The sequence below is a fragment of the Lolium perenne genome, chromosome 7 (genome assembly GCF_019359855.2).
Source record: "Lolium perenne isolate Kyuss_39 chromosome 7, Kyuss_2.0, whole genome shotgun sequence".
Lineage (NCBI taxonomy): Eukaryota > Viridiplantae > Streptophyta > Magnoliopsida > Poales > Poaceae > Lolium > Lolium perenne.
Genome location: NC_067250.2, coordinates 150,790,016 through 150,800,145, shown reverse-complemented (window position 1 = coordinate 150,800,145; position 10,130 = coordinate 150,790,016). Strand labels below are relative to the sequence as shown.

Below are 10,130 nucleotides of genomic sequence, written 5' to 3'. Positions count from 1 at the left end.
TAGCGTCGACTTTTGGGATGTGTGCCTAACAGACGATCCCACGTCCAAAACATTCAGCCTCACGAGACACCGGTCCGCCGATTCACGCCCTTGGTGAAGGGGCCGACACGAAATTGCCTGAAATTCTATTGGCTCTAAAATTGGTCAGCGCCGTATGAGACGCTTAGGTGCGAGGCCAGTTTCACTCGCGGCTCCAAAATGCTATCCAGCCGGTATCCGGTGGAGATGGTCTAAATAGCCTCCGAAGGAGTGCTAGCATTTCCAGTGACATGGCAGCGCCAGGTCGCTGTCAATCTAGACCGTAGAAACACTCCGTAAATCCTGCAAAATCTGGGGTGGTCAATGCAACTGCCCCTTTTAAAACACCTCCCCACAAGTAAAGCCAAAGAAATCCCGGGACGAGGCCCTCTCCCACCTACTCCATCTATCCTCTTCGCCGCTCCTCACGGTCAGATCTGGCCTCCGGCGAACTCTATTCCGGCGAATCCATCTACCAGCGACGTCGATCTCTTCGATCCAAGTACCCATGCATGTAAGGCCTAAAGTTCTTGGTTAGATTCATTGCCCTCGAGAGTAGTTTTGTCCCTGTTCGTTCTCCAAATTAGAAATCCCCTTTCCCCCATCCACTTTTGGATTTGTTTTTGCTATGTAGACTGCAATCCAGACACCATCCATCCATCCATCGATAGGTTCGGTCCTTGTGCGCTTGCAAGATCCCACTAGTTCTCGTGACTTAATGAGTCTCTAGATGCAGTTAGATGGGGGATTGATAGGATACGGGGGATTTTTTGAAGATACGGGGGATTGTCTGTAGTGCATGGATATTTGGAACTTTGGTTTTGAAGTTCTGTAATTCGACACGTGAATAAGCAGACTCTGCCTAAAGCCTTTTGAGAACCTTGTAGGAGATTATGTACCACATAGTTCTGATTTAACCGGAAAAAAATAGAAAAGCAATGGTCTAATTCAAGCTTGATGTTTTCTTTTTGGTTATAAAGTTATCTCTTCATTTATTTTGTCCTTGCAGGTAGATCACAACTAAGCTTTTCTTCAGCTGGTTCTTCATTTGGGACTTTAAGATCAAGGTATTCACTGCCTTACCTCTTGTCTGATTTGTGATTTTTTTTCGTAGTGGGGCTGACCCTGGATGATGGCCATGTTTCATGAAATTGTTAGTATTCACGTCACTAGTTTATGGTTGTAGTTGCTAGTAATTATATGCTAAGGAGATGTCTGAAAGTCCATTTAGGCTGTCAAAGTTACACTATTTCCAAGTTTATTTCAACTTGCATTTTCGCTTTACTAATAAGGAAGGCCAGTACAGTGACATTATATGCAGCTCTATCGTCATTTTCGATTTCAGCGTGCATATTTGTTTTGCTACTTAGAAGGGACAGTACTCTAATACTATATGCATCTCTATTGTCATCCTGGACTCATCATATTATTTTTGTTTCCGTTTTGCATTCCATGCTCGTGACTTGCTCCTGTGTTTCCTTTTTTACATTGCCTGTGCATTTTTTAAAGCCAATTGTGGATACTTTGAGCGCTGTAGAGCATATGGATTCTGACCACACACTTCAGCAAACTGCACTTCGGTTCCTATGCAAGCGAGTAGAATCGAACTCATAGGCTTGATTTAGCACATGTCCATGCTTGTGATTGGCCAGCCCGATAATACAGTTTCACCTTGCCACCATGACTCCTCACCATTAAGAAGAATGTTGCACCACCCGACTGAATCAATACAATATAAAAATATGGATATGCTTAGGTCTTGGTGGGATGGCTAACATGCATGTGATAGGGTATTAGATGGGGGAGGTAGACAGAGATCTGAATCTGAATTAGAGAATTAGAGGATCGGATAAATAGCAAATAGAGAATAATCATTCTACTTGACTTGTATCTTATGGACTCCCTCTTTAAGTTTTTAATTAATGGGAAATTGACTGTCCTAATACACTACCATGTCCATATCTCTCTAGTATTGTTAGCTAAAGACCATCTTATTCTTATATTCCTTCTGGTCTCCTGGCTGGATGTAGTGATGTCCCTGATCTATTCCCGAGCCGTTTTTGTTCAGGATGCTATTTCGCATTCATGTTATCTGTTCCTTATGTTGTATGGCGTTAAATGGTTAATGGTGCTCTATTGCAGTTTTGTAAACCTGAGCTTTTGTCAGCTGCCGCTCTTCTATCGGCCCAGTGTATCTTTTATCTGCTGCACGGATTGAACCGTTATCAGTATCATTTAATTTGCTGCTTTTTTTTTTCCAAAAGATAAGCATATGTACCTTTTTTGCTTACTTACAGAAGCTGCATTGCTTCACAGTTTCAATTGCGGCTTGTATATCGGAGCGTGACTGATCCTTTGTTCTCCATGATAATTAGTTGCGCTTTAGTTTTTTTTTTATCATAGTTGCGCTGTAGTTTGCATTTATCATCTGCACGTTCACACCTATCATCTACAGATACGTCTATATTTATACTTCAATCCATAATTTAGTGTTTGTTTATCTAATATTGTTCTCCTCTATTTCGTTTAGATGTCACAAACGAAGGAAGTGAGGTTAGTTTTCCCTGTGAAATGCTTTCCTTATATATATTTATATGCATTGTACTTCCTGTGTGACAATAATATTTTTAGGTACACTGCACGGTCCATTACACCCCCTGCAAATAGAAGTGGCACTTCAAAGTCACCTCCTCCAGTGAGACGTAGCGCTTCAAGATCACCTTCTCCAAAGAGGAGTGCCTCAAAGTCTCCGCCTCCAAGGAGGCGTAGCACTTCAAGGTCTCCTCCTAGAAGACGTGGTAGATCAAGGTCAAGGGATAGGAGTCGTTCCAGGCAAGCATCTTTTCTATTGAAGAGAGTTTCTGATTAATCATGAGATCTCAAGATCTTGATTATAGTAGCTTAATTTTAGTTGAAAACTATGATTATCCACCAAAGATGGACAATACTGAGGTTTAGTTCTTATCCAGGGATAGGAGTGATGATGATTTAAGAAATCCTGGGAATAACCTTTTTGTTACTGGGTTGTCCACACGTGTAACTGAAGCTGAACTTGAGAAGTTTTTTAGCAAGGAAGGAAAGGTGTGATGTCGATTCCATCTTCACATGTTATCTGCGCATTATCTTCCTCAATTTAGCTGTTCATTATGTGTAATCTATTTTGGCAGGTTAAAAACTGTCATGTTGTTCTTGATCCTCGCTCGAAAGAATCTCGGGGCTTTGCCTTTGTGAGTATGGATACTGTTGAGGATGCAAGACGCTGCATCAAGCGCCTACACCGTACTGTACTTGAAGGTCGCCTGGTCACTGTAGAGAAGGTAAGATACCATGGAGTAGACATTTACTGAAATGAGAATACAGTATTTCTTTCCTGATACATTCCTTTAAGGAGTCTATGGTTTTCTCGGTAGTCTTGTCTATGTAGTAACTTCCAAATTCAGAGAGTATTGTTATAAATTTAAAACCGTATGGAGCTAAATGTTATTTGTATCATATTTTTTCTGCTTGGCATTTTGCTCTTCCATTTTTAAACTAAATCCAATTGTTGGTTGCGCGGAGTTACATCTTATTTGCCTGGCAACTATGTTATATTTGGTAAAAAAAAACTTAAAATGGAATTTTTTCCAGTATTCGCTTCAAACTTTTTGTGAAGTTTTCTTGAGATGAGGTATCAAATAATGATTTATGATCTTAATCTTGCAAAAAAAAAGTACTCTGGGACAGTCGGGCTCAGAATTTCTACCCTGATGAATGGATCGGAGTAAATTAGAGTGGACTCATTTGTGTTGTGCTCTGATCATTCTGCTGTAATCTTAGTGTTGGAATGGAGAAAGACCTCTTGTTCCTTCAACTGGGGTCTTAACTCCTCTCGTGCTGACTTATGACCTTCCAGTTTATGTGGTGCTCGACTGCCTCAACGTCAACCTGGTTGGTGCATGCCGTGCTTTACACCAGCTGCATTTGCCGCTGGCCTGTTGGTGCTTATCACCACTCCACCCCAAGCTCTTCTTCACCGCTTGTCGTCTACACGCCCCTCATCAACACTGCTTACCCTCTCTGCACCAACCTGAGGGCTGCCACCATTTAGCGATATTGGAGTCCTGAACATGTGGCACTCAATGGTGCCACGCTTTGCATCGTCGACACGAACCTCATGATCCAGAAAGTGCACACGCTTTATCTACATCGACTCAGGCCGTCATCGACCTCGACCTCATGATCCACCATGTTTTGTCTACATCGACTGGGCGAAGATGGTACATGCTACCACAGTGCAGCGACAAACAACTCCCAGATTACCTGAAGTGATGCATGCTTCATCGACATAAATTGTCCCAATTGGATGCACCGCAAGAGGCAACATCGGTTGCTTCCTTCCATCATGGCTTCACCGACTATGGAGGGGATGCGTAAAAGTCGACTTTGTTGAGCTGAAACGCAACGTAAAGTTATTTCCATCTACTTGTATCACAGGAATCATGTTAAGGACTAGTTTAAGGATATATGCTTTGTTTATCTCTGTCTTCTGTTTACAGTAAGAACCTTTTTATGCTAGAACTGTAAGATTAAGACATATGGTCGCCCATATTATTCCTGCTGCACGGAGTTGACTGTTCTTTTCATTTGCTCGTGCTTTCTTCATCACAGGCTAAAAGAACTCGGGAGAGAACTCCTACTCCTGGAAAATACTGCGGCCAAAGAGGTATGCAAGTATTTTTACAGCTGTTGCTTTCTGTTACGTTTATTTCCTCACTTGCTTCGTGAGCTAATAGCCCAGTACTTAGCTTGTAATGATCATGTCCTGTAATTTACTGTGCTATACCCTTATTTTGTCACTTCAATGACATTGGGTATTTGAACCTATGCAGTGAAGATTAACATACCTCGTGCCCCCTGCGCTTGGTTCATTTTAACTCTTCAATGCACAAAACTACTTGGTCAATACCTTATAGAACTCTTTTTTTCCTACTTCATACAAATTATTATAACTTCTTTCAGTTGCCAGTGCAGTATCATGGCCACCTGTGATCTGTAACTGTTTTATTATTGAGGTTCAGAACTTGGTAGTAGTACCTATTATTGCTTGTGGCGTACGAGTCTCACTGTAGCACAACCATTTCCTTTTAAGCTCTACTAGGACCACACAATTTTTAAAGGCTAGAATCCAGCAGGATCGACGCTGAAAATAAATTCCTAACTGGCGAGGCTGTTATTTTCAGGAGTTTCCATGGAAAATTTCTTCTCAAAAGTAAAATAGTACATCTTTATTAATTAATACTGTTGTATTCTCAGTTTATGTGCCCAGGAAGATAAATGGGGATTTCAATTTGCTATAACCAGGTTTTAATTTTGCAATACAGGTTCTCAAAAGCGCTCTAGGAGCCCTTCACCTCGCCGGCCTCGTAGAAGGGATCGTTCCCGCTCAAGGGACCGCAAAAGAGAGCGGTCCCGCTCAAAGGATCGCCGGAAGCACCGGTCGCGCTCACGCTCGAGAGATCGCCGCAGGGACCGCTCACGTTCAAGGGATCGCAGCCGCAGGGACCGTTCACGGTCAAGGGATCGTCGCAGCCGCAGGGACCGCTCACGCTCGAGGGATCGCAGGGGCAACTCGCCACATGAAAGAGATTCTCATAGAAGCCGCAGAGATCGGTCCAGGTCACCAACCAGCAATGGGAACCGCAAAACTGACTAGTCAGAACTACCAGGCGATTTCTCTTCATGTGATGAACTATTGTTTTGGGATTAGCAAGTAAACTAATGATGCCGCCTGAGAAGTTTACCAGACCTTGCGTGGTTGGCGTGGTAGTCTTGATTATTTAGTGATGCTGTCGAACACACTGTGATGTTAGCTTTCTGAACAAAATATGCTGTTGTATTTTTATTATGGTGTTGTGGATGCTTTGAAACAAAGCGGTCTGGATTCCGTGTTAAAAAAAAGCGTGCTTGATTCCTATAACTTTAGTTTCTTTTTTACCTTGCGAACATGCCTAGGGCTCTAAAGGAATTGTGTGAGATTTGGATCTTATGGCTATTTAAGTTGTTTAATTCATAGGAACATATCCTATATGAATCTTGTAGTGTAAAAATTCTATAGAAAAAAATATTACATAGAGGGATCATATCTCATGATTTTTTTTTTGCTACAATCAAACACAGTACATCTTCCTACATGATTCCCAAGGATCTCTCCGTAAAACATGTAGATGTGCTCCTGGAGGCCTCTTCCTACATTACTTCCGCCTCCTTCTGTTTGTAACCGCATGGAATAATGCACTTCCGCCTCCTTTTTGTAACCGCATGGAAGTAAGCTGTATTGGCGTCACCTTTGAGCACCTAATTCAGCTGGCTACGTTGCTTCCAGTACTTCTCTTTCAGTATTGTGAGATGAATCAGCTAGTCCTCTGGATGATATCTAAGGGCCCATTCCTCATCATCTAGCCCGCCTTCATCTTCATGCACGTCAAGTGCCTAGATTTGTGCTAGGATTCCCTCCTTCGTGTCTCTTGCTACTGTTCCAATATTGCCTAGATTTAGAGTATCTCCCGCGTCCCCCAAAGCGTCCTCCAAACCGCGCCGGATTGAGCGTTTGGGGGACGTGTTTTGTTCGTGCCGCCTTTGGGGGACGCCGCTCCCCAGCCACGTCCCCCAAACGCCGCCCCCAATCAAGAATTCAAATTTTGCATTCAAAAGAGATCGTTCCCGCCGATCAGAGTAGCGGCGATCAGAGTAGCGGCGATCAAAGTACTAGGCGCGCGATCATATTACAGACCATATAGTGCATGCTAAATTAGAAGAAGGGGTTGGTCGACGGCGACGTATCCTGAGTCGACGCAGGCCCGTCGATCACGACGACCTCGTCGCGATCTGCCTGGTGGTGTGCATGCTCCGTCTCCTCCGCCACCGTCGCGTAGGCTGACGATGGTGTAGCAGTTGCTGCCGCTGCCGCTTCCTGGGCCGCCGCGTTGGCCGCCGCCATTTTGGCTTCGATGTTCTCGAGGATCTGGCCTTTGAAGAAGTTGTGCGCCGCCCGCGTCCGGGGAGACATTCCCTCTGTCGACGCTCTCAGCAGGGACATGTCGTCCCTGCGTTTCTTGAGCTCCAACTTCTCCTCTTGCCTCTTGAGCAGCTCCGCCCACCTTTCGTCGTTCTTTTTGGCGCGAGAGAGAAAGGTCGAGGAGACGTCCGCGAGGCATTTCGTGATCGACGCCTGCGTCTTCTCACACGACGCGGCGTCGGCCAAGGCGGCCTTGGCAGCCTTGTTGCCAGTAGGACGCCCTGCCGATGTTGCCGATGCCGCATCCAGATCAATGGCGTCCTTCCCCTTGGACAGCGACAGGCGCGTCAACCGCCATTTCTCATTCCCTTTGAGCTTGGTATAGCAATGCATCAGCGCGAACGGCTTATGCCCATCCGAGTTCCTCGCGTAAACCTCCATGGCCCTATCAAACTAGCCAAAGGAAGCGGAATCATTTCATCGAACACAATGTAGGCGCTACAGATTATGGAAAAAAGAGTCGTACCATTTGGGAGAGGTCGGCGCCGCTTTCGCCCCTTTCGTCGCATTGCCCGGCGGCTTCTTGGCCGCTTTCTTGGCCATCTTCTTGGGGGCTACCGGCGGCGTCATGGAATGGGGAGAAGGTAGCGGCGGCGGGTGGACGGCGGGAGGGAGAAACAAATCGGCGGGGAAAGGAGAAATGAATCGGCGGCGGGGAAAGGAGAAATGAATCGGCGGCGGGGGAGGCCAGAAATGCGCGGCGGGATATGGCGGGAGGGGCGGGATTTGGCGGGAGTGGGAGACGATTTTTCACTGAGCCGCTGACGCGCCGGGCCCGCGTCGGTTCGCCTCGCTTTTCGGTGTGTCCGGCGTCCCCGGAGCGTCCCCTGTGGGACGGGGACGGGCTCAGGTCGCCGGACACCGTATCGGGCCGCGCCGGACAAAAATGGGCTTTGGGGGACGCGGCTGGAACACATTTTTTGTCCGGCGCGCCCCAAATCCCTTTGTGGGATGCTTTGGGGGACGCGGCTGGAGATGCTCTTATGCTTCTCAAATAAGAATCCGGGGTTGCGTTTCCTCCACTCCTCCCCAGAGCTCAGGATAAGCGGGGAGTAGTTAGAGCCGATTATGGTCTCCACAGTAAGCATGCAAAGGGGGAACACCGCTTCCCACCCGGAGGACACAAAAAACCCGGCCGAGGACACATCTGACCGGCTTTAGCTATTTATTTGTCCAAGTGTATCTCGCTCCCCCTCGACGGATCTCCTGTAGAGCGAGACTCGCCAAACAATCATTGAAGGCATTAACCCTTGGCCAGTCAATGTTGGAATTATCCTTGTCCTCTTATCCCCTAATTAGGTGTAAATCTCCACCCACCACAAGTGGGTGAGGACACACGACTATCACCGTCGAAGCTCGGACAAGAAGTCCGTTGAGCATCTATGGTCCGCCGGGCCGTTCATCAAAAACAGCACCCACGTCTTCTTGGTTGCAAGGTGTACGACAATCACGCTGAGGAAGAAGGAGCCCGCTCCCCATACACTGACCTCATAGGCATCCTCGTTTACTCCTAGAAGCAAACCTCCCGACCGACCCGCGGCCGGGGAAGATCTCCAATCATATCGCCCCCTGGGTCAATGCTTAACACCGTGGGTGAGAAAGACTCTCTAATTATCTCCTGAAGTCCCACAATCCATGCGTTCCTTAATCATCAGGTCTTTGATTTGCGGGTGACGCCCCGGCGCCCCAAATCCCCGGATGTTATCGAAACCTGCACGCATTATGCGTTCCTTTTCTTGCTTCGCCCACAACGGGGTGCCAACATAGATTAGGACTGCCCCTTTTATTATCCTACTAGCAGAAGTGCCCGTGCGTTGCATCGGGAAGAAAATATTCAAACGCTCCATCAAACTATTCTATGTTGTGTTTTTTATGAGAGTATTTTATTTTGCCTCATTCATATTGGCAATGAAAATAAAATGTTCATTAACTAAAGTTTGGTCGGTTAATAAGAATACCCTAACATTAAGAGCTAGAGCATGAATCTATTGTTCACGAGAAATTGTTCTATTAAACGTACACAAAAAAAGTTTAGAAGTTTCAAAAATTCACTCAAATTATTTACATTAGGCTTCCTAGGCCATGGTTCATGGTTGGGACCTGATTAAAATTAAATCTTTCCCAAATGATTTGTATATTTTCAATTGTTTAGTTTAAATTAAGTAAGCAAGATTTTAAAAAATCTCGAGTGTTTCAAACCTTTTTAAACCCCCAAACCTTTCTATCTTTTTCTGAAATGAAAATTTTAAAAAATTAAGAATAAAAAAGGTAGAAGCCCCCACTAAACTTGCCGCTCCAGGAAGGCCCGCTACCCAGACCCAGCAGCCGAAGATGACTCCCGAAACGTACCCAACCCAACAACCTAGAACCTCGGTCATCTCTCCTCCGAGCGCCGCCAGGAGCCGCTCGCTCCCAGTCCCCCTCCACCGGTCGGTCGCATCAAGTCCTGTGCGCCATCCCTGCGCCGACCTTTGCATCTGGGAGCTCCGCGGCCGGCCATCCAAGGCAGCAATTTGAGCCACGCCTCCGCAACGGCCGTCGCGCCGCGCGGTCGACAGAGAAGCAGTGGCACACACAGTCGCGCGACCTTCTCGGCCGGCTGCTTGATTTTGATTTGCTTTGGATTTCCGTTCCTTCACTTTCCATCTGAGCATGGAGGATTCTGTTGCGTGCTCCCTCTCGCTTGCCTTCCTTCGTAGTACCAATCAATGGATTCCTTCCGATATTTTCTGATTTCCTTCCTCAATCAGAATCCTTTCTCGATGGATTCTTCCTTCTTAAATTCCACTCCTTAATCCGGATCTCGTTCAATTCGTGGGCTCCATATTTGGAGATGTTTGCTGTTCCAAATCAGCTTGTTATAACTCAGGAAATTTAGGCATATAAATCGCTAGAACTTGGTATATGCAAGCGATGTGGGACTATTGTTGACACAAAAATTCCGTGCGTGAGGCAGGGTTATGATATTTTGACCAAAGAAGCCCAACATAGAAGCCAATACAGGCCCCGAACCAGTACATGACGCCTACCGAAGCGACAAGCACGGGATTGAAATTAG

General features: G+C 46.0%; 1 protein-coding gene across 1 annotated transcript; it reads left to right on the top strand.

Annotated features, from left to right (window-relative positions):
* The first annotated feature begins 338 nt into the window (after nt 1-338).
* LOC127300896 (uncharacterized) lies at nt 339-5,974 on the top strand. The gene is made up of 8 exons (XM_051331091.2): nt 339-532; nt 1,028-1,085; nt 2,549-2,571; nt 2,650-2,850; nt 2,988-3,099; nt 3,186-3,335; nt 4,666-4,720; nt 5,379-5,974. Exons 3-8 carry the CDS (start codon nt 2,549-2,551, stop codon nt 5,708-5,710), a joined length of 873 nt encoding a protein of 290 aa, XP_051187051.1. The 5' UTR covers nt 339-532; nt 1,028-1,085; the 3' UTR covers nt 5,711-5,974.
* Nucleotides 5,975-10,130: the final 4,156 nt, after the last annotated feature.

Excerpts from the sequence above, each read along its gene's own strand:
- LOC127300896 (XM_051331091.2), top strand. The coding sequence starts at position 2,549 with ATGTCACAAACGAAGGAAGTGAG. Across the intron at positions 2,572-2,649 it reads TCACAAACGAAGGAAGTGAG|GTACACTGCACGGTCCATTA; the intron begins GTTAGTTTTCCC and ends TAATATTTTTAG. Across the intron at positions 4,721-5,378 it reads AAAATACTGCGGCCAAAGAG|GTTCTCAAAAGCGCTCTAGG; the intron begins GTATGCAAGTAT and ends TTTGCAATACAG.